The 24,000-nt window shown below is 49.0% G+C and overlaps 1 protein-coding gene across 20 annotated transcripts in view; it reads left to right on the top strand.

Moving 5' to 3' along the window:
- Positions 1 to 24,000, top strand: part of LOC139550147 (receptor-type tyrosine-protein phosphatase F) — a 498,277-nt gene that overhangs the window by 421,614 nt on the left and 52,663 nt on the right. For 12 of the 20 annotated variants that reach the window (XM_071360808.1, XM_071360817.1, XM_071360813.1 and 9 more), the window contains 3 exons: positions 5,484 to 5,638; positions 15,570 to 15,584; positions 23,523 to 23,635. In XM_071360808.1, the coding sequence (XP_071216909.1) occupies positions 5,484 to 5,638; positions 15,570 to 15,584; positions 23,523 to 23,635 (283 nt within the window). The remainder of the gene's footprint in view (positions 1 to 5,483; positions 5,639 to 15,569; positions 15,585 to 23,522; positions 23,636 to 24,000) is intronic. The other 8 variants (XM_071360814.1, XM_071360809.1, XM_071360815.1 and 5 more) reach the window with 1 other exon arrangement.

Raw genomic sequence — 24,000 nt, 5'->3', positions numbered from 1 at the left:
GGACAACGAGAGGAGAGAGAGAGAGAGAGAGAGAGACAGCGAGAGGAGAGCAGAGAGAGAGAGAGAGAGAGAGAGAGAGAGAGAGAGAGAGCGAGAGATAGGAGAGAGAGAGAGAGAGACTAGAGAGAGAGATAGGAGAGAGAGAGAGAGGAGAACTAGAGAAAAGGCATAGAGGACAGCAGTATGTAACCAGTCCTGAGGAGACACCAGCAGGAAACAGTAACTGGAGCCATGATGTGTGGTAACATGCTGCTTTGTTTGTCTGGCACAAAACCCCTCAGGGTTATTTAACAAGGAGCAGGAGAGGTGAAACAAAATGTCAAGCAGCGACCTAGCATGTTACGGTCCAGTTAGACACTAGCAATGTGTTAGGGCACCCTATTCCCTATGGGCCCTGGTCAAAAGTAGTGCCCTATATAGGGGATAGTGTGTATTTTGGGATTCAGCCTTGGTGTAGTTTGAACCCTCTGATTACAGTAACACTCAGTAGAGCTGCCACTGTTGCATTACTGCACCCTCTCTCTGGCTCTCCTCTCATTTCCTCTCCTCTCATTTCCTCTCCTCTCTTCCTTTCCTCTCATTTCCTCTCCTCTCATTTCCTCTCCTCTCATTTCCTCTCCTCTCATTTCCTCTCCTCTCCTCCTTTCCTCTCCTCTCATTTCCTCTCCTCTCTCTGGCTCTCCTCTCTTTTCCTGTCCTCTCATTTCCTCTCCTCTCATTTCCTCTCCTCTCCTCCTTTCCTCTCATTTCCTCTCCTCTCCTCCTTTCCTCTCTTTTCCTACACTCTCCTTTCCTTCCCTCTTCTCTTATTCCCTTTCCTCTCATTTCCTTTCCTCTCCTCTCATTTCTTCTCCTTTCCTCTCCTCTCCATTCTTCTCCCCTCTCCTTTTTGTGAGAGCAACGTTGTGTGTGTGTGTGTGTGTGTGTGTGTGTGTGTGTGTGTGTGTGTGTGTGTGTGTGTGTGTGTGTGTGTGTGTGTGTGTGTGTGTGTGTGTGTGTGTGTGTGTGTGTGTGTGTGTGTGTGTGTGTGTGTGTGTGTGTGTGTGAGATTAAGAGTAGAGTGCTGTGATTACTAATGATCCAGATTACCTTACCTCTCATTTCCTCTCCTCTCATTTCTTCTCCTCTCCTCTCCTCTCATTTCCTTTCCTCCCCTCTTCTCTCCTTTCTTCTCCTCTCCTTTCTTCTCATTTCCTCTCCTCTCATTTCCTCCCCTCTCCTTTCCTCTCCTTTCCTCTCCTCTCCTCTCCTTTCTTCTCCTCTCCTTTCCTCTCCTTTCCTCTCCTCCCCTCTCCTCTCCTTTCTTCTCCTTTCCTCTCCTCTCATTTCCTCTCCTCTCCTTTCCTCTCCTTTCCTCCCACACACACTCAACTTAGTTTTCACTATCTTTCTCTTCATCTTTCTCATTCTGTCTTTTTCTCTCTCTGTCTCTTTTCATCTCTGTCTTTCTCGTCATATAGCTCATTCTCTTTCTCCGCATCTTTTCATTCGTCAGATAGCCTAGGTTGCTGGTTCGAATCCCCGGGCCGACTAGCAAGGCACTCAACACTAATTGCTCCTGTAAGTCACTCTGGATAAGAGCGTCTGCTAAATGACTACAACAAAAATCAGAAAACGTCATACTTGTGAAACAGAGAGACTTTCAGACAGGAAGGAGAGGAACTCTTAGGACAGGAAGTCCGCCTGGTGTGTTGTGGTGCTGCTCAGGACACTGGAGTGATTTCACACACAATTTGTAATTACATTTTTTTTTTTTTTTTTTTTACGTAACCTTTATTTAATTAGGCAGGTCAGTTAAGAACAAATTCTGATTCGAACAAGCAAGCTAGGATACCTGATGAATGAAAAGATGAGGAGAGAGAGAATGAGAGAGAAAACCAGGGTGTCTGTAGTGACGCCTCAAGCACTGAGATGCAGTGCCGAGCGCTGCACCAATCAGGAGCCCCGATTAGAGGGGTTCTATCACCACAGAGCACCACGTTGTTGATTTAGAGTAGAGACCACTGGCTTACAGTAATGACTCTCCTCAACTCTCTACGCCAACTAACACGGATGCTATTGAAACACCTATTGTATGATCTCACAAAGACACGTAGAGATGTATTGAGACACTGCCTTGTCGCAGACTCTCCTACACGTTTAGAGCCCTGGTAGGTCTACGGTCTAACACCTACTAACCTGGATACACATACTACGCAGCTTGAAGGATAATTACCATGTGCTAAAACAAGTCTGGAGTGTATGTGTGTCACACCTCTCTCCCTGTCTTCTTCTCTCCTTATCTTCCCCTCTCTCAATTCAATTCAATTCAATTCAAGGGGCTTTATTGGAATGGGAAACATGTGTTAACATTGCCAAAGCAAGTGAGGTAGATAATACACAAAAGTGAAATAAACAATACAAATTAACAGTAAACATTAAACATACAGAAGTTTCAAAACAAGAAAGACATTACAAATGTCATATTATATATATACAGTGTTGTAACAATGTACAAATGGTTAAAGCACACAAGTTAAAATAAATAAGCATAAATATGGGTTGTATTTACAATGGTGTCTGTTCTTCACTGGTTGCCCTTTTCTTGTGGCAACAGGTCACAAATCTTGCTGCTGTGATGGCACACTGTGGAATTTCACCCAGTAGATATGGGAGTTTATCAAAATTGGATTTGTTTTCAAATTCTTTGTGGATCTGTGTAATCTGAGGGAAATATGTCTCTCTAATATGGTCATACATTGGGCAGGAGGTTAGGAAGTGCAGCTCAGTTTCCACCTCATTTTGTGGGCAGTGAGCACATAGCCTGTCTCCTCTTGAGAGCCATGTCTGCCTACGGCGGCCTTTCTCAATAGCAAGGCTATGCTCACTGAGTCTGTACATAGTCAAAGCTTTCCTTAAGTTTGGGTCAGTCACAGTGGTCAGGTATTCTGCCACTGTGTACTCTCTGTTTAGGGCCAAATAGCATTCTAGTTTGCTCTGTTTTTTTGTTAATTCTTTCCAATGTGTCAAGTAATTATCTTTTTGTTTTCTCATGATTTGGTTGGGTCTAATTGTGCTGTTGTCCTGGGGCTCTGTGGGGTGTGTTTGTGTTTGTGAACAGAGCCCTAGGACCAGCTTGCTTAGGGGACTCTTCTCCAGGTTCATCTCTCTGTAGGTGATGGCTTTGTTATGGAAGGTTTGGGAATCGCTTCCTTTTAGGTGGTTGTAGAATTTAACGGCTCTTTTCTGGATTTTGATAATTAGTGGGTATCGGCCTAATTCTGCTCTGCATGCATTATTTGGTGTTCTACGTTGTACACGGAGGATATTTTTGCAGAATTCTGCATGCAGAGTCTCAATTTGGTGTTTGTCCCATTTTGTGAAATCTTGGTTGGTGAGCGGACCCCAGACCTCACAACCATAAAGGGCAATGGGCTCTATGACTGATTCAAGTATTTTTAGCCAGATCCTAATTGGTATGTTGAAATTTATGTTCCTTTTGATGGCATAGAATGCCCTTCTTGCCTTGTCTCTCAGATCGTTCACAGCTCTGTGGAAGCTACCTGTGGTGCTGATGTTTAGGCCGAGGTATGTATAGTTTTTTGTGTGCTCTAGGGCAACGGTGTCTAGATGGAATTTGTGGTCCTGGCGACTGGACCTTTTTTGGAACACCATTATTTTGGTCTTACTGAGATTTACTGTCAGGGCCCAGGTCTGACAGAATCTGTGCAGAAGATCTAGGTGCTGTTGTAGGCCCTCCTTGGTTGGTGACAGAAGCACCAGATCATCAGCAAACAGTAGACATTTGACTTCGGATTCTAGTAGGGTGAGACCGGGTGCTGCAGACTGTTCTAGTGCCCGCGCCAATTCGTTGATATATATGTTGAAGAGGGTGGGGCTTAAGCTGCATCCCTGTCTCACCCCACGACCCTGTGAGAAGAAATGTGTGTGTTTTTTGCCAATTTTAACCGCACACTTGTTGTTTGTGTACATGGATTTTATAATGTCGTATGTTTTACCCCCAACACCACTTTCCATCAATTTGTATAGCAGACCCTCATGCCAAATTGAGTCGAAGGCTTTTTTGAAATCAACAAAGCATGAGAAGACTTTGCCTTTGTTTTGGTTTGTTTGGTTGTCAATTAGGGTGTGTAGGGTGAATACATGGTCTGTTGTACGGTAATTTGGTAAAAAGCCAATTTGACATTTGCTCAGTACATTGTTTTCATTGAGGAAATGTACGAGTCTGCTGTTAATGATAATGCAGAGTATTTTCCCAAGGTTACTGTTGACGCATATTCCACGGTAGTTATTGGGGTCAAATTTGTCTCCACTTTTGTGGATTGGGGTGATCAGTCCTTGGTTCCAAATATTGGGGAAGATGCCAGAGCTAAGGACGATGTTAAAGAGTTTTAATATAGCCAATTGGAATTTGTTGTCTGTATATTTGATCATTTCATTAAGGATACCATCAACACCACAGGCCTTTTTGGGTTTGAGGGTTTTTATTTTGTCCTGTAACTCATTCAAGGTAATTGGAGAATCCAATGGGTTCTGGTAGTCTTTAATAGTTGATTCTAGGATTTGTATTTGATCATGTATATGTTTTTGCTCTTTATTCTTTGTTATAGAGCCAAAAAGATTGGAGAAGTGGTTTACCCATACATCTCCATTTTGGATAGATAATTCTTCGTGTTGTTGTTTGTTTAGTGTTTTCCAATTTTCCCAGAATTGGTTAGAGTCTATGGATTCTTCAATTACATTGAGCTGATTTCTGACGTGCTGTTCCTTCTTTTTCCGTAGTGTATTTCTGTATTGTTTTAGTGATTCACCATAGTGAAGGCGTAGACTCAGGTTTTCCGGGTCTCTATGTTTTTGGTTGGACAGGTTTCTCAATTTCTTTCTTAGATTTTTGCATTCTTTATCAAACCATTTGTCATTGTTGTTCATTTTCTTCGGTTTTCTATTTGAGATTTTTAGGTTTGATAGGGAAGCTGAGAGGTCAAATATACTGTTAAGATTTTCTACTGCCAAGTTTACACCTTCACTATTCTCTCTCTCTCTCTCTCTCTCTCTCTCTCTCTCTCTCTGTTTCTCTCTCTCTCTCTCTTTCTCTCTCTCTCTCTCTCTCTCTCTCTCTCTCTCTCTCTCTCTCTCTCTCTCTCTCTCTCTCTCTCTCTCTCTCTCTCTCTCTCTCTCTCTCTCTCTCTCTCTCTCTCTCTCTCTCTCTCTCTCTCTCTCTCTTTCTCTCTCTCTCTCTCTCTCTCTCTCTCTCTCTCTCTCTCTCTCTGTCTCTCTGTCTCTGTGTCTCTGTCTCTCTCTCTCTCTCTCTCTCTCTCTCTCTCTCTCTCTCTCTCTCTCTCTCTCTCTCTCTCTCTCTCTCTCTGTGTCTCTCTGTCTCTCTGTCTCTGTGTCTCTGTCTCTCTGTCTCTCAGTCGCTTGTTGGTTCTTTGAGACCGTACCAGTGTGTATTCTAACTCCCTTCCTGTCCCTCTCTCCTGTAGAGGACGTTCTCAGCCAGTCCGTACTCCGACCCTATCCAGGTGTCTCCTAACGTGTCCAGGACTGTAGAGCAGCCAGAGATGTTGTGGGTCCTGGGTCCTGTCCTGGCCGTGGTGCTCATCATCGTCATCGTTATCGCCATCCTGCTCTTCAAGAGGTAAGAGGTGTGTGTGTGTGTGTGTGGGGGGGGATGAGACTTTGGTCTCAGTGGGACTTCTCTTCATAAATAAATAGTAAATAAAGTCTGTGTGTGAAAACACCTTGATGCAGGTTTCCACGCGTTGCATCAGTCAGTGTGATTGTGAGTGTCACCAAAGATGCACTGCACCCTCTGTCTCCCTGTCTCCCTGTCCCTCTGTCTCCCTGTCCCCCTGTCTCCCTGTCCCTCTGTATCCCTGTCCCTCTGTCTCCCTGTCCCCCTGTCCCTCTGTCTCCCTGTCTCCCTGTCCCTCTGTCTCCCTGTCCCCCTGTCCCTCTGTATCCCTGTCCCTCTGTCTCCCTGTCCCCCTGTCCCTCTGTCTCCCTGTCCCTCTGTATCCCTGTCCCCCTGTACCCCTGTCCCTCTGTCCCCCTGTCCCTCTGTATCCCTGTCCCCCTGTATCCCTGTCTCCCTGTCCCTCTGTATCCCTGTCCCCCTGTCTCCTTGTCCCCGTGTCTCCCTGTCCCCGTGTCTCCCTGTCCCCCTGTGTGTTTCCCTCTGTCCCCCTGTCCCCGTGTCTCCCTGTCCCCCTGTGTGTTTCCCCCTGTCCCTGTGTCTCCCTGTCCCCCTGTGTGTTTCCCTCTGTCCCCGTGTCTTCCTGTCCCGTGTCTCCCTGTCCCCGTGTCTCCCTGTCCCCCTGTGTGTTTCCCTCTGTCCCCGTGTCTTCCTGTCCCCGTGTCTCCCTGTCCCCGTGTCTCCCTGTCCCAACACACACTGGTACGGTCTCAAAGAACCAACAAGCGACTGATCTCTCCACCTCTCATCTCTCCATCTCTCATCTCTCCACCTCTCATCTCTCCATCTCTCATCTCTCCATCTCTCATCTCTCCACCTCTCATCTCTCCATCTCTCCACCTCTCACCTCTCATCTCTCCACCTCTCATCTCTCCACCTCTCCATCTCTCACCTCTCATCTCTCCATCTCTCACCTCTCATCTCTCCACCTCTCATCTCTCACCTCTCATCTCTCCACCTCTCATCTCTCCATCTCTCATCTCTCACCTCTCATCTCTCCACCTCTCATCTCTCCATCTCTCACCTCTCATCTCTCCACCTCTCACCTCTCATCTCTCCACCTCTCATCTCTCCACCTCTCATCTCTCCATCTCTCATCTCTCCACCTCTCATCTCTCCATCTCTCATCTCTCCATCTCTCATCTCTCCACCTCTCACCTCTCATCTCTCCACCTCTCATCTCTCCACCTCTCATCTCTCCATCTCTCATCTCTCCATCTCTCATCTCTCCATCTCTCATCTCTCTCACCTCTCACCTCTCATCTCTCCATCTCTCACCTCTCCACCTCTCACCTCTCCACCTCTCATCTCTCCACCTGTCATCTCCTCATCTCTCATCTCTCCATCTCTCATCTCTCCACCTCTCACCTCTCATCTCTCCATCTCTCCACCTCTCATCTCTCACCTCTCCACCTCTCATCCCTTCACCTCTCACCTCTCATCTCTCCATCTCTCCACCTCTTATCTCTCACCTCTCCACCTCTCATCTCTCCACCTCTCACCTCTCATCTCTCATCTCTCCACCTCTCATCTCTCCACCTCTCATCTCTCCACCTCTCATCTCTCCATCTCTCCATCTCTCATCTCTCCACCTCTCCATCTCTCATCTCTCCATCTCTCATCTCTCCACCTCTCATCTCTCCACCTCTCATCTCTCACCTCTCCACCTCTCATCTCTCCACCTCTCATCTCTCCATCTCTCCATCTCTCATCTCTCCATCTCTCATCTCTCCACCTCTCATCTCTCACCTCTCCACCTCTCATCTCTCCACCTCTCATCTCTCCATCTCTCATCTCTCCATCTCTCATCTCTCCATCTCTCATCTCTCCACCTCTCACCTCTCATCTCTCCATCTCTCATCTCTCCATCTCTCATCTCTCCACCTCTCACCTCTCATCTCTCACCTCTCCACCTCTCATCTCTCCACTTCTCATCTCTCCATCTCCACTTCTCATCTCTCCATCTCTCATCTCTCCATCTCTCATCTCTCACATCTCCACCTCTCATCTCTCCACCTCTCACCTCTCATCTCTCATCTCTCCACCTCTCATCTCTCCACCTCTCATCTCTCATCTCTCCATCTCTCATCTCTCATCTCTCCACCTCTCCATCTCTCATCTCTCCATCTCTCATCTCTCCACATCTCATCTCTCCACCTCTCATCTCTCACCTCTCCACCTCTCATCTCTCCACCTCTCATCTCTCCATCTCTCATCTCTCCATCTCTCATCTCTCCACCTCTCATCTCTCACCTCTCCACCTCTCATCTCTCCACCTCTCATCTCTCCATCTCTCCATCTCTCATCTCTCCATCTCTCATCTCTCCACCTCTCACCTCTCATCTCTCCATCTCTCATCTCTCCACCTCTCACCTCTCATCTCTCACCTCTCCACCTCTCATCTCTCCACCTCTCACCTCTCCACCTCTCACCTCTCCACCTCTCATCTCTCCACCTCTCATCTCTCCACCTCTCACCTCTCCATCTCTCACCTCTCCACCTCTCATCTCTCCACCTCTCCACCTCTCACCTCTCCACCTCTCATCTCTCCACCTCTCACCTCTCCACCTCTCCACCTCTCATCTCTCCACCTCTCCACCTCTCATCTCTCCATCTCTCACCTCTCCACCTCTCATCTCTCCACCTCTCATCTCTCACCTCTCATCTCTCATCTCTCCACCTCTCCATCTCTCATCTCTCCATCTCTCATCTCTCCACATCTCATCTCTCCACCTCTCATCTCTCACCTCTCCACCTCTCATCTCTCCACCTCTCACCTCTCCACCTCTCATCTCTCCACCTCTCACCTCTCCACCTCTCATCTCTCCACCTCTCATCTCTCCATCTCTCACCTCTCATCTCTCCACCTCTCATCTCTCATCTCTCCACCTCTCACCTCTCATCTCTCATCTCTCATCTCTCCACCTCTCATCTCTCACCTCTCCACCTCTCATCTCTCCATCTCTCACCTCTCATCTCTCCACCTCTCATCTCTCATCTCTCCACCTCTCATCTCTCCACCTCTCCACCTCTCATCTCTCCATCTCTCACCTCTCCACCTCTCACCTCTCCACCTCTCATCTCTCCACCTCTCATCTCTCACCTCTGATCTCTCATCTCTCCACCTCTCCATCTCTCATCTCTCCATCTCTCATCTCTCCACATCTCATCTCTCCACCTCTCATCTCTCACCTCTCCACCTCTCATCTCTCCACCTCTCACCTCTCCACCTCTCATCTCTCCACCTCTCACCTCTCCACCTCTCATCTCTCCACCTCTCACCTCTCCACCTCTCATCTCTCCACCTCTCACCTCTCCACCTCTCATCTCTCCACCTCTCATCTCTCCATCTCTCACCTCTCATCTCTCCACCTCTCATCTCTCACCTCTCCACCTCTCATCTCTCCACCTCTCATCTCTCCATCTCTCCATCTCTCATCTCTCCATCTCTCATCTCTCCACCTCTCACCTCTCATCTCTCCATCTCTCATCTCTCCACCTCTCATCTCTCACCTCTCCACCTCTCACCTCTCCACCTCTCATCTCTCCACCTCTCATCTCTCCACCTCTCATCTCTCCATCTCTCACCTCTCCACCTCTCACCTCTCCACCTCTCATCTCTCCACCTATCATCTCTCCATCTCTCACCTCTCATCTCTCCACCTCTCATCTCTCACCTCTCCACCTCTCATCTCTCCACCTCTCATCTCTCCATCTCTCATCTCTCCATCTCTCATCTCTCATCTCTCCACCTCTCATCTCTCACCTCTCCACCTCTCATCTCTCCACCTCTCATCTCTCCATCTCTCATCTCTCCATCTCTCATCTCTCCATCTCTCACCTCTCACCTCTCATCTCTCCACCTCTCACCTCTCATCTCTCACCTCTCCACCTCTCATCTCTCCACTTCTCACCTCTCCACCTCTCATCTCTCCACCTCTCACCTCTCCACCTCTCATCTCTCCACCTCTCATCTCTCACCTCTCCACCTCTCACCTCTCCACCTCTCATCTCTCCACCTATCATCTCTCCATCTCTCACCTCTCATCTCTCCACCTCTCATCTCTCACCTCTCCACCTCTCATCTCTCCACCTCTCATCTCTCATCTCTCCATCTCTCATCTCTCCATCTCTCATCTCTCCACCTCTCCATCTCTCATCTCTCCACATCTCATCTCTCCACCTCTCATCTCTCACATCTCCACCTCTCATCTCTCCACCTCTCACCTCTCATCTCTCATCTCTCCACCTCTCATCTCTCCACCTCTCATCTCTCATCTCTCCACCTCTCCATCTCTCATCTCTCCATCTCTCATCTCTCCACATCTCATCTCTCCACCTCTCATCTCTCACCTCTCCACCTCTCACCTCTCCACCTCTCATCTCTCCACCTCTCACCTCTCCACCTCTCATCTCTCCACCTCTCATCTCTCCATCTCTCACCTCTCATCTCTCCACCTCTCATCTCTCATCTCTCCACCTCTCACCTCTCATCTCTCATCTCTCATCTCTCCACCTCTCATCTCTCACCTCTCCACCTCTCATCTCTCCATCTCTCACCTCTCATCTCTCCACCTCTCATCTCTCATCTCTCCACCTCTCATCTCTCCACCTCTCCACCTCTCATCTCTCCATCTCTCACCTCTCCACCTCTCACCTCTCCACCTCTCATCTCTCCACCTCTCATCTCTCACCTCTCATCTCTCATCTCTCATCTCTCCACCTCTCCATCTCTCATCTCTCCATCTCTCATCTCTCCACATCTCATCTCTCCACCTCTCATCTCTCACCTCTCCACCTCTCATCTCTCCACCTCTCACCTCTCCACCTCTCATCTCTCCACCTCTCACCTTTCCACCTCTCATCTCTCCACCTCTCATCTCTCCATCTCTCACCTCTCATCTCTCCACCTCTCATCTCTCACCTCTCCACCTCTCATCTCTCCACCTCTCATCTCTCCATCTCTCATCTCTCCATCTCTCATCTCTCCATCTCTCATCTCTCCACCTCTCACCTCTCATCTCTCCATCTCTCATCTCTCCACCTCTCATCTCTCACCTCTCCACCTCTCACCTCTCCACCTCTCATCTCTCCACCTCTCATCTCTCCACCTCTCATCTCTCACCTCTCATCTCTCCACCTCTCATCTCTCACCTCTCCACCTCTCATCTCTCCACCTCTCATCTCTCCATCTCTCCATCTCTCATCTCTCCATCTCTCATCTCTCCACCTCTCACCTCTCATCTCTCCATCTCTCATCTCTCCACCTCTCATCTCTCACCTCTCCACCTCTCACCTCTCCACCTCTCATCTCTCCACCTCTCATCTCTCCACCTCTCATCTCTCCATCTCTCACCTCTCCACCTCTCACCTCTCCACCTCTCATCTCTCCACCTATCATCTCTCCATCTCTCACCTCTCATCTCTCCACCTCTCATCTCTCACCTCTCCACCTCTCATCTCTCCACCTCTCATCTCTCCATCTCTCATCTCTCCATCTCTCATCTCTCCACCTCTCATCTCTCACCTCTCCACCTCTCATCTCTCCACCTCTCATCTCTCCATCTCTCATCTCTCCATCTCTCATCTCTCCATCTCTCACCTCTCACCTCTCATCTCTCCACCTCTCACCTCTCATCTCTCACCTCTCCACCTCTCATCTCTCCACTTCTCACCTCTCCACCTCTCATCTCTCCACCTCTCACCTCTCCACCTCTCATCTCTCCACCTCTCATCTCTCACCTCTCCACCTCTCACCTCTCCACCTCTCATCTCTCCACCTATCATCTCTCCATCTCTCACCTCTCATCTCTCCACCTCTCATCTCTCACCTCTCCACCTCTCATCTCTCCACCTCTCATCTCTCATCTCTCCATCTCTCATCTCTCCATCTCTCATCTCTCCACCTCTCCATCTCTCATCTCTCCACATCTCATCTCTCCACCTCTCATCTCTCACATCTCCACCTCTCATCTCTCCACCTCTCACCTCTCATCTCTCATCTCTCCACCTCTCATCTCTCCACCTCTCATCTCTCATCTCTCATCTCTCCACCTCTCCATCTCTCATCTCTCCATCTCTCATCTCTCCACATCTCATCTCTCCACCTCTCATCTCTCACCTCTCCACCTCTCATCTCTCCACCTCTCACCTCTCCACCTCTCATCTCTCCACCTCTCACCTCTCCACCTCTCATCTCTCCACCTCTCATCTCTCCATCTCTCACCTCTCATCTCTCCACCTCTCATCTCTCATCTCTCCACCTCTCACCTCTCATCTCTCATCTCTCATCTCTCCACCTCTCATCTCTCACCTCTCCACCTCTCATCTCTCCATCTCTCACCTCTCATCTCTCCACCTCTCATCTCTCATCTCTCCACCTCTCATCTCTCCACCTCTCCACCTCTCATCTCTCCATCTCTCACCTCTCCACCTCTCACCTCTCCACCTCTCATCTCTCCACCTCTCATCTCTCACCTCTCATCTCTCATCTCTCATCTCTCCACCTCTCCATCTCTCATCTCTCCATCTCTCATCTCTCCACATCTCATCTCTCCACCTCTCATCTCTCACCTCTCCACCTCTCATCTCTCCACCTCTCACCTCTCCACCTCTCATCTCTCCACCTCTCACCTTTCCACCTCTCATCTCTCCACCTCTCATCTCTCCATCTCTCACCTCTCATCTCTCCACCTCTCATCTCTCACCTCTCCACCTCTCATCTCTCCACCTCTCATCTCTCCATCTCTCATCTCTCCATCTCTCATCTCTCCATCTCTCATCTCTCCACCTCTCACCTCTCATCTCTCCATCTCTCATCTCTCCACCTCTCATCTCTCACCTCTCCACCTCTCACCTCTCCACCTCTCATCTCTCCACCTCTCATCTCTCCACCTCTCATCTCTCCATCTCTCACCTCTCCACCTCTCACCTCTCCACCTCTCATCTCTCCACCTATCATCTCTCCATCTCTCACCTCTCATCTCTCCACCTCTCATCTCTCACCTCTCCACCTCTCATCTCTCCACCTCTCATCTCTCCATCTCTCATCTCTCCATCTCTCATCTCTCCATCTCTCATCTCTCCACCTCTCATCTCTCACCTCTCCACCTCTCATCTCTCCACCTCTCATCTCTCCATCTCTCATCTCTCCATCTCTCATCTCTCCATCTCTCCACCTCTCACCTCTCATCTCTCCACCTCTCACCTCTCATCTCTCACCTCTCCACCTCTCATCTCTCCACTTCTCATCTCTCCACCTCTCATCTCTCCACCTCTCACCTCTCCACCTCTCATCTCTCCACCTCTCATCTCTCCATCTCTCACCTCTCCACCTCTCACCTCTCCACCTCTCATCTCTCCATCTCTCACCTCTCATCTCTCCACCTCTCATCTCTCACCTCTCCACTCTCATCTCTCCACCTCTCATCTCTCATCTCTCCATCCCACTCCCATCTCTCATCTCTCCACCTCTCCATCTCTCATCTCTCCACATCTCATCTCTCCACCTCTCATCTCTCACATCTCCACCTCTCATCTCTCCACCTCTCACCTCTCATCTCTCATCTCTCCACCTCTCATCTCTCCACCTCTCATCTCTCATCTCTCCATCTCTCATCTCTCCATCTCTCATCTCTCCACCTCTCCATCTCTCATCTCTCCACATCTCATCTCTCCACCTCTCATCTCTCACCTCTCCACCTCTCATCTCTCCACCTCTCATCTCTCCATCTCTCATCTCTCCATCTCTCATCTCTCCACCTCTCATCTCTCACCTCTCCACCTCTCATCTCTCCACCTCTCATCTCTCCATCTCTCCATCTCTCATCTCTCCATCTCTCATCTCTCCACCTCTCACCTCTCATCTCTCCATCTCTCATCTCTCCACCTCTCACCTCTCATCTTTCACCTCTCCACCTCTCACCTCTCCACCTCTCATCTCTCCACCTCTCCACCTCTCATCTCTCCACCTCTCATCTCTCCATCTCTCACCTCTCCACCTCTCACCTCTCCACCTCTCATCTCTCCACCTATCATCTCTCCATCTCTCACCTCTCATCTCTCCACCTCTCATCTCTCCATCTCTCATCTCTCATCTCTCCACCTCTCATCTCTCATCTCTCCATCTCTCATCTCTCCACCTCTCATCTCTCATCTCTCCACCTCTCATCTCTCCACCTCTCATCTCTCCACATCTCATCTCTCCACCTCTCATCTCTCCACCTCTCATCTCTCCATCTCTCCACCTCTCATCTCTCCACCTCTCATCTCTCCACCTCTCATCTCTCATCTCTCCATCTCTCATCTCTCCATCTCTCACCTCTCATCTCTCCACCTCTCATCTCTCCACCTTTCATCTCTCCACCTCTCATCTCTCCATCTCTCATCTCTCCACCTCTCATCTCTCCACCTCTCATCTCTCCATCTCTCATCTCTCCATCTCTCATCTCTCCATCTCTCCACCTCTCATCTCTCCACCTCTCATCTCTCCACCTCTCATCTCTCCACCTCTCACCTCTCATCTCTCCACCTCTCATCTCTCCACCTCTCATCTCTCCACCTCTCATCTCTCCACCTCTCATCTCTCATCTCTCCACCTCTCATCTCTCCATCTCCCATCTCTCCACCTCTCATCTCTCATCTCTCCACCTCTCATCTCTCCACCTCTCATCTCTCCACCTGCCATCTCTCCACCTCTCATCTCTCCACCTCTCATCTCTCCACCTCTCATCTCTCATCTCTCCACCTCCCATCTCTCCACCTCTCATCTCTCCACCTCTCACCTCTCCACCTCTCACCTCTCCATCTCTCCACCTCTCATCTCTCCACCTCTCATCTCTCCATCTGTCATCTCTCACCTCTCATCTCTCCACCTCTCATCTCCCCATCTCTCATCTCTCATCTCTCCATCTCTCATCTCTCCACCTCTCATCTCTCCACCTCTCATCTCTCCACCTCTCATCTCTCCACCTCTCAATCTCTCATCTCTCACCTCTCATCTCTCCACCTCTCATCTCTCCACCTCTCACCTCTCCATCTCTCATCTCTCCACCTCTCATCTCTCATCTCTCCACCTCCCATCTCTCCACCTCTCATCTCTCCACCTCTCAATCTCTCATCTCTCATCTCTCCACCTCCCATCTCTCCACCTCCCATCTCTCCACCTCTCATCTCTCCACCTCTCATCTCTCCATCTGTCATCTCTCACCTCTCATCTCTCCACCTGCCGTCTCTCCACCTGCCGTCTCTCCACCTCTCAATCTCTCCACCTCTCATCTCTCCACCTCTCATCTCTCATCTCTCCACCTCCCATCTCTCCACCTCTCATCTCTCCACCTCTCAATCTCTCATCTCTCACCTCTCATCTCTCCACCTCTCATCTCTCCACCTCTCATCTCTCCACCTCTCATCTCTCATCTCTCCACCTCCCATCTCTCCACCTCTCATCTCTCCACCTCTCACCTCCCATCTCTCCACCTCTCATCTCTCCACCTCTCACCTCTCCATCTCTCACCTCTCCATCTCTCACCTCTCCACCTCTCATCTCTCCATCTGTCATCTCTCACCTCTCATCTCTCCACCTCTCATCTCTCCATCTCTCATCTCTCATCTCTCCACCTCTCATCTCTCCACCGCTCATCTCATTTTTGCAAATGTATAAAAAAAGGAAAAACGGAAATATCACATTTACACAAGACAACAGTTATAGTCTCTACTAATGTAACAATGGAGTTGCTGGTTCTATCCCTGCTCCTCACTATCGCTACGTTAGGCCTCTGATCGCCATTAACCTTCCTTTCTTCCTCCTCCTCTCTTTCCTCCTCCTCTTCCTCTCTTTCCTCCTCCTTCTCTCTGCCATCTCTCTGTGTGAAAGCAGCAAGCAGGAAAGGTGGGTACTTACTATCACATCCTAGCCCTGGCTCCAACTAACTTCCCCTGTGATGTCCTGTGTTGTCTTGTGTTGTCCTGTGTTGTCCTGTGTTGTCTTGTGTTGTCCTGTGTTGTCCTGTGATGTCCTGTGATGTCCTGTGTTGTGTTGTCCTGTGATGTCCTGTGTTGTCTTGTGTTGTCCTGTGTTGTCCTGTGTTGTCTTGTGTTGTGTGTTGTCCTGTGTTGTCCTGTGTTGTCCTGTGTTGTCCTGTGATGTCCTGTGTTGTCCTGTGATGTCCTGTGTTGTCCTGTGTTGTCCTGTGTTGTCTTGTGTTGTCCTGTGTTGTCCTGTGTTGTCCTGTGATGTCCTGTGTTGTTCTGTGTTGTCCTGTGTTGTCCTGTGATGTCCTGTGATGTCCTGTGTTGTCCTGTGTTGTCCTGTGATGTCCTGTGTTGTCCTGTGATGTCCTGTGTTGTCTTGTGTTGTCCTGTGTTGTCCTGTGTTGTCTTGTGTTGTCCTGTGATGTCCTGTGTTGTCCTGTGATGTCCTGTGTTGTCCTGTGTTGTCCTGTGATGTCCTGTGATGTCTTGTGTTGTCCTGTGATGTCCTGTGTTGTCCTGTGATGTCCTGTGTTGTCTTGTGATGTCCTGTTTTGTCTTGTGTTGTCCTGTGTTGTCCTGTGATGTCTTGTGTTGTCCTGTGTTGTCCTGTGTTGTCCTGTGATTTCCTGTGTTGTCCTGTGATGTCCTGTGATGTCCTGTGTTGTCCTGTGATGTAGTGTGTTGTCCTGTGATGTCCTGTGTTGTCCTGTGATGTCCTGTGATGTCCTGTGTTGTCCTGTGATGTCCTGTTTTGTCTTGTGATGTCCTGTGATGTCCTGTGTTGTCCTGTGATGTCCTGTGTTGTCCTGTGTTGTCCTGTGATGTCTTGTGTTGTCCTGTGTTGTCCTGTGTTGTCCTGTGATTTCCTGTGTTGTCCTGTGATGTCCTGTGATGTCCTGTGTTGTCCTGTGATGTAGTGTGATGTCCTGTGTTGTCCTGTGATGTCCTGTGATTTCCTGTGTTGTCCTGTGATGTCCTGTGATGTCCTGTGTTGTCCTGTGATGTCCTGTGATGTCCTGTGTTGTCCTGTGATGTCCTGTGTTGTCCTGTGATGTCCTGTGATGTCCTGTGTTGTCCTGTGATGTCCTGTGTTGTCCTGTGATGTCCTGTGATGTCCTGTGTTGTCCTGTGTTGTCCTGTGATATTCCCAGATGTGTTCCTGATCATTCAGAAACTCCTGATTTCCTGACCTCAGAAAATCTGTATTACTGTTTTGATAAGGTTGCACACTGTAAAATATTTGAGTAGTTTAACTTCAAACGATAAGTTACTTCACAACCTTTTGTACTAGTTTAAGTTATATCACCTGAGTAGATCAAGTTGAGTTTACTATAGTAATACTAGTTGATACAACTCAACATGTTACACCAGTGAGGTAACTCATCTTGCTAAGTTGAAACAACAGGATGTTTTACCAGGCATCAACTAATGCATGTGCCTGTTGTGGTGAGTGTTGTGTTGTGTTGTTGTGTTGTGGTGAGTGTTGTGTTGTGGTGAGTGTTGTGTTGTGGTGAGTGTTGTGTTGTGGTGAGTGTTGTGTTGTGGTGAGTGTTGTGTTGTGGTGAGTGTTGTGTTGTGGTGAGTGTTGTGTTGTGGTGAGTGTTGTGTTGTGTTGTGGTGAGTGTTGTGTTGTGGTGAGTGTTGTGTTGTGTTGTGGTGAGTGTTGTGTTGTGTTGTGGTGAGTGTTGTGTTGTGTTGTGGTGAGTGTTGTGTTGTGGTGAGTGTTGTGTTGTGTTGTGGTGAGTGTTGTGTTGTGTTGTGGTGAGTGTTGTGTTGTGTTGTGGTGAGTGTTGTGTTGTGGTGAGTCCTGTGTTGTGTTGTGGCTATGGTCCCGTGTTCTATATGTGACTGTCGAGGTCACCCGCAATCTGAACACACACACACCCTTCGAGGTCACCCGCAATCTGAACACACACACCCTTCGAGGTCACCCGCAATCTGAACACACACACACCCTTCGAGGTCACCCGCAATCTGAACACACACACCCTTTGAGGTCACCCGCAATCTGAACACACACACCCTTTGAGGTCACCCGCAATCTGAACACACACACACCCTTCGAGGTCACCCGCAATCTGAACACACACACCCTTCGAGGTCACCCGCAATCTGAACACACACACACACCCTTTGAGGTCACCCGCAATCTGAACACACACACACCCTTTGAGGTCACCCGCAATCTGAACACACACACCCTTTGAGGTCACCCGCAATCTGAACACACACACACCCTTTGAGGTCACCCGCAATCTGAACACACACACACTGCGAGGTCGCTGCCAATCAGAATGGTCTGACCGAGTCTGTCTGTGTCTGAATGGCACATTGTCAGCTAAATGCCAGGTGGGGAGACTCAGGCTTTGTTCCGAATGAGACCCTGTTCCCTATATGCTGCACTATTTTTGACCAGAACCCGTAGGGACCTGTAGTGCTCTATGTGCCATTTGGTACGCGGACTAATCATGAATAGAAATGTTCCTTAGGCGTCTGAAGCTGACATTTTCCTCAACAAAACCTTTCTGGCCTTTTACTGTCTTTCTCTCTCTCTCTCTCTCTCTCTCTCTCTCTCTCTCTCTCTCTCTCTCTCTCTCTCTCTCTCTCTCTCTCTCTCTCTCTCTCTCTCTCTCTCTCTCTCTCTCTCTCTCTCTCTCTCTCTCTCTCTCTCTCTCTCTCTCTCTCTCTCTCTCTCTCTCTCTCTCTCTCTCTCTCTCTCTGTGTCTCTCTGTCTCTCTGTCTCTGTCTCTCTCTGTCTCTCTCTATCTCTCTCTCTCTCTCTCTCTCTCTTTTCTCTCCCTCTTTTCAATTCAGTTCAATTCTATTTGCTTTATTGGCATGACGTAACAATGTACATATTGCCAAAGCTTACTTAGGATATTTACAATATGAAAATAATAAGAATCAAAATTGTCAACGGGACAACAGTAACAACAATAACCAAGGGTCAAAATAACCATACATTGAATTTATTTTCTCTCTTTTCTCTCTTTTCTCTCTCTCTCTCTACTCTCTCTCTCTACTCTCTCTCTCTCTCTCTACTTTCTCTCTCTCTCTCTGTCTCTCTCTACTCCCTCTCTCTCTACTCTCTCTCTACTCTCTCGCTCTCTCTCTCTCTCTACTCTCTCTCTCTCTCTCTACTCTCTCTACTCAATTCAATTCAATTCAATTGACTTTATTGACATGGCAAGTTATTATTACTTACATTGTCAAAGTATACATATCGAAAAATTTAAATAAAATATATATGTATATATATACACAAAATATATATATATTTATATATAAATAAATGGTGGGACTAACAGTAATAATAATAGTAGTAGTGGACATGGGATTACCATTAATAACAGCTACAACAACAATATTAATCAGAACAACAATACATTAAAGCAACAGTAGTAGACCAGTGTCAACATGACTGAGAAGACTACTCTCTCTCTCTCTCTCTACTCTCTCTCTCTCTCTCTCTACTCTCTACTCTCTCTCTCTCTCTCTCTCTCTCTCTCTCTACTCTCTACTCTCTCTCTCTCTTCTCTCTCTCTACTCTCTCTCTCTACTCTCTCTCTCTACTCTCTCTCTCTCTCTCTCTCTCTCTCTCTCTCTCTCTCTCTCTCTCTTCTTAACCAAAGTGTTTTGTCCTCTTTGTTTAAATAAAAAAGACACACACTTCACCCTCATGTTAATCTCAGTCAGCAGCAGAGAAAGGAAGGACAGGTCTGTGTTACAAATAACACCCTCTAACCTTTATAGTGCACTACTACCTATAGGCTCTGGTTAAAAGTAGTGCACTACTACCCATATGGTTCTGGTTACAAGTAGTGCACTACTACTCATATGGCTCTGGTTAAAAGTAGTGCACTACTACCTATAGACCCTGGTTAAAAGAATTGTGCACTACTAGTTAGCATTATCCTGTAGCTTAGCATCAGTCATGCTGTTAGCATTATCCTGTCACTTAGCATTAGTAATGTTGTTAGCATTATCATGTGACTTAGCATTAGTCATGCTGTTAGCATTATCCTGTAGCTTAGCATCAGTCATGCTGTTAGCATTGACCTGTGACTTAGCATTAGTAATGCTGTTAGCATTAGCCTAAGGTCTTTATCATCAGATAACCGGTGTTGGGACCAGGTAGACCCTGTGAATCCATGCTACTTTAGCTGTACACACACACACACACACACACACACACACACACACACACACACACCGTGGCAGGCTTTGAGGAGAGGCATCTCTGAACTTGCAAATGGAGCGCAATGAGATGTGACATTTCTACAGCAGGCCCGACACTTCCGCTTCACAAAGCAGCACAGTTACATTTCTGTTCAGAGGCTAGAAGTGTGTGTGTGTGTGTGTGTGTGTGTGTGTGTGTGTGTGTGTGTGTGTGTGTGTGTGTGTGTGTGTGTGTGTGTGTGTGTGTGTGTGTGTGTGTGTGTGTGTGTGTGTGTGTGTGTGTGTGGGTATAGGGAGCAGTTAGTCTGGGGTATATGGAGGGATTAGTCTGGGGTATAGGGAGGGATTAGTCTGGGGTATAGGGAGGGATTAGTCTGGGGTATAGGGAGGGATTAGTCTGGGGTATAGGGAGGGATTAGTCTGGGGTATAGGGAGGGGTTAGTCTGGGGTATAGGGAGGGATTAGTCTGGGGTATAGGGAGGGATTAGTCTGGGGTATAGGGAGGGATTAGTCTGGGGTATAGGGAGGGATTAGTCTGGGGTATAGGGAGGGGTTAGTCTGGGGTATAGGGAGGGGTTAGTCTGGGGTATAGGGAGGGATTAGTCTGGGGTATAGGGAGGGGTTAGTCTGGGGTATAGGGAGGGGTTAGTCTGGGGTATAGGGAGGGGTTAGTCTGGGGTATAGGGAGGGATTAGTCTGGGGTATAGGGAGGGGTTAGTCTGGGGTATAGGGAGGGGTTAGTCTGGGGTATAGGGAGGGGTTAGTCTGGGGTATAGGGAGGGGTTAGTCTGGGGTATAGGGAGGGATTAGTCTGGGGTATAGGGAGGGGTTAGTCTGGGGTATAGGGAGGGGTTAGTCTGGGGTATAGGGAGGGTTTAGTCTGGGGTATAGGGAGGGATTAGTCTGGGGTATAGGGAGGGGTTAGTCTGGGGTATAGGGAGGGGTTAGTCTGGGGTATAGGGAGGGATTAGTCTGGGGTATAGGGAGGGATTAGTCTGGGGTATAGGGAGGGATTAGTCTGGGGTATAGGGAGGGATTAGTCTGGGGTATAGGGAGGGATTAGTCTGGGGTATAGGGAGGGGTTAGTCTGGGGTATAGGGAGGGGTTAGTCTGGGGTATAGGGAGGGATTAGTCTGGGGTATAGGGAGGGATTAGTCTGGGGTATAGGGAGGGATTAGTCTGGGGTATATGGAGGGATTAGTCTGGGGTATAGGGAGGGGTTAGTCTGGGGTATATGGAGGGGTTAGTCTGGGGTATAGGGAGGGATTAGTCTGGGGTATAGGGAGGGATTAGTCTGGGGTATAGGGAGGGGTTAGTCTGGGGTATAGGGAGGGGTTAGTCTGGGGTATAGGGAGGGATTAGTCTGGGGTATAGGGAGGGGTTAGTCTGGGGTATAGGGAGGGGTTAGTCTGGGGTATAGGGAGGGGTTAGTCTGGGGTATAGGGAGGGGTTAGTCTGGGGTATAGGGAGGGGTTAGTCTGGGGTATAGGGAGGGATTAGTCTGGGGTATAGGGAGGGATTAGTCTGGGGTATAGGGAGGGGTTAGTCTGGGGTATATGGAGGGGTTAGTCTGGGGTATAGGGAGGGGTTAGTCTGGGGTATAGGGAGGGGTTAGTCTGGGGTATAGGGAGGGGTTAGTCTGGGGTATAGGGAGGGGTTAGTCTGGGGTATAGGGAGGGGTTAGTCTGGGGTATAGGGAGGGGTTAGTCTGGGGTATAGGGAGGGGTTAGTCTGGGGTATAGGGAGGGGTTAGTCTGGGGTATAGGGAGGGGTTAGTCTGGGGTATAGGGAGGGATTAGTCTGGGGTATAGGGAGGGATTAGTCTGGGGTATAGGGAGGGATTAGTCTGGGGTATAGGGAGGGATTAGTCTGGGGTATAGGGAGGGGTTAGTCTGGGGTATAGGGAGGGGTTAGTCTGGGGTATAGGGAGGGGTTAGTCTGGGGTATAGGGAGGGGTTAGTCTGGGGTATAGGGAGGGGTTAGTCTGGGGTATAGGGAGGGGTTAGTCTGGGGTATAGGGAGGGGTTAGTCTGGGGTATAGGGAGGGATTAGTCTGGGGTATAGGGAGGGGTTAGTCTGGGGTATAGGGAGGGGTTAGTCTGGGGTATAGGGAGGGGTTAGTCTGGGGTATAGGGAGGGGTTAGTCTGGGGTATAGGGAGGGGTTAGTCTGGGGTATATGGAGGGGTTAGTCTGGGGTATAGGGAGGGGTTAGTCTGGGGTATAGGGAGGGGTTAGTCTGGGGTATAGGGAGGGGTTAGTCTGGGGTATAGGGAGGGGTTAGTCTGGGGTATAGGGAGGGGTTAGTCTGGGGTATAGGGAGGGGTTAGTCTGGGGTATAGGGAGGGGTTAGTCTGGGGTATAGGGAGGGGTTAGTCTGGGGTATAGGGAGGGGTTAGTCTGGGGTATAGGGAGGGATTAGTCTGGGGTATAGGGAGGGATTAGTCTGGGGTATAGGGAGGGATTAGTCTGGGGTATAGGGAGGGATTAGTCTGGGGTATAGGGAGGGGTTAGTCTGGGGTATAGGGAGGGGTTAGTCTGGGGTATAGGGAGGGGTTAGTCTGGGGTATAGGGAGGGGTTAGTCTGGGGTATAGGGAGGGGTTAGTCTGGGGTATAGGGAGGGGTTAGTCTGGGGTATAGGGAGGGGTTAGTCTGGGGTATAGGGAGGGATTAGTCTGGGGTATAGGGAGGGGTTAGTCTGGGGTATAGGGAGGGGTTAGTCTGGGGTATAGGGAGGGGTTAGTCTGGGGTATAGGGAGGGGTTAGTCTGGGGTATAGGGAGGGGTTAGTCTGGGGTATAGGGAGGGATTAGTCTGGGGTATAGGGAGGGGTTAGTCTGGGGTATAGGGAGGGGTTAGTCTGGGGTATAGGGAGGGGTTAGTCTGGGGTATAGGGAGGGGTTAGTCTGGGGTATAGGGAGGGGTTAGTCTGGGGTATAGGGAGGGGTTAGTCTGGGGTATAGGGAGGGGTTAGTCTGGGGTATAGGGAGGGATTAGTCTGGGGTATAGGGAGGGGTTAGTCTGGGGTATAGGGAGGGGTTAGTCTGGGGTATAGGGAGGGGTTAGTCTGGGGTATAGGGAGGGGTTAGTCTGGGGTATAGGGAGGGGTTAGTCTGGGGTATAGGGAGGGGTTAGTCTGGGGTATAGGGAGGGATTAGTCTGGGTCTTTATTGCCCAGTCTATATCTTGGTGCAGGTGCAGGCTACACACTATAATTAGCCAGTGTTGTGCCACCCAGCTGATGAGTTAATTACAACGTCTGCCTGTTTCTCCCCAGACAGACTGTTTAGTAGACACACACACACACACACACACACACACACACACACACACTCTCCAGCTGTCACGATGTTTCTCTACAGACCTCCGTCAGTGCCCAGATGACGTGTGGAGAAAGCAGGCGTTCATGTCTCTCAAATTTAATTCAGCGATAGATAGGCCATGTCTCCCAATACACACACACACACACACACACTATTAATTCAGCGATAGATGGGCCATCTCGCCTATCTCGTAAAGAAGATAATGGTATCTCTAACAGGCAGCCTCTAACAGGCAGCCGTGAGAGAACACAGTCTCTTTCCAACTGACCTTCATTATATCTGTGTGTGATAGTAGTTGTGTTCATGGTTAATAAGCCTTTCTTGGTCCCCCCCCTCCCCCCCCCCCCCTCTATAGGAAGCGAGCGTCTCCCCTCCCCAAAGATGACCACTCAGGAGGGGTGAAGGACTCACTGCTGGGCAACACTTCAGACCCTGTAGAGATGAGACGACTCAACTACCAGACACCAGGTACTGTATACACACACACACACACACACGCACACGCACACATGCAGATGTGCACGCACACACTACCGAACAAACAAACATACACACCAACACGTGCGCACACACTCACAGACACACACACACATACACAAAGCAAAAAAAAAAAGGGTTATATAACCTGGAACCAAAAGGGTTCTATAACCTGGAACCAAAAGGGTTCTATAACCTGGAACCAAAAGGGTTCTATAGCCTGGAACCAAAAGGGTTCTATAACCTGGAACCAAAAGGGTTCTATAACCTGGAACCAAAAGGGTTCTATAACCTGGAACCAAAAGGGTTCTATAACCTGGAACCAAAAGGGTTCTATAGCCTGGAACCAAAAGGGT

Source organism: Salvelinus alpinus, chromosome 23 (assembly GCF_045679555.1).
Source record: "Salvelinus alpinus chromosome 23, SLU_Salpinus.1, whole genome shotgun sequence".
Classification (NCBI taxonomy): Eukaryota; Metazoa; Chordata; class Actinopteri; order Salmoniformes; family Salmonidae; genus Salvelinus; species Salvelinus alpinus.
The sequence above is the reverse complement of the archived record's forward strand: the minus strand, read 5'-3'. Positions and strand labels throughout refer to the sequence as shown.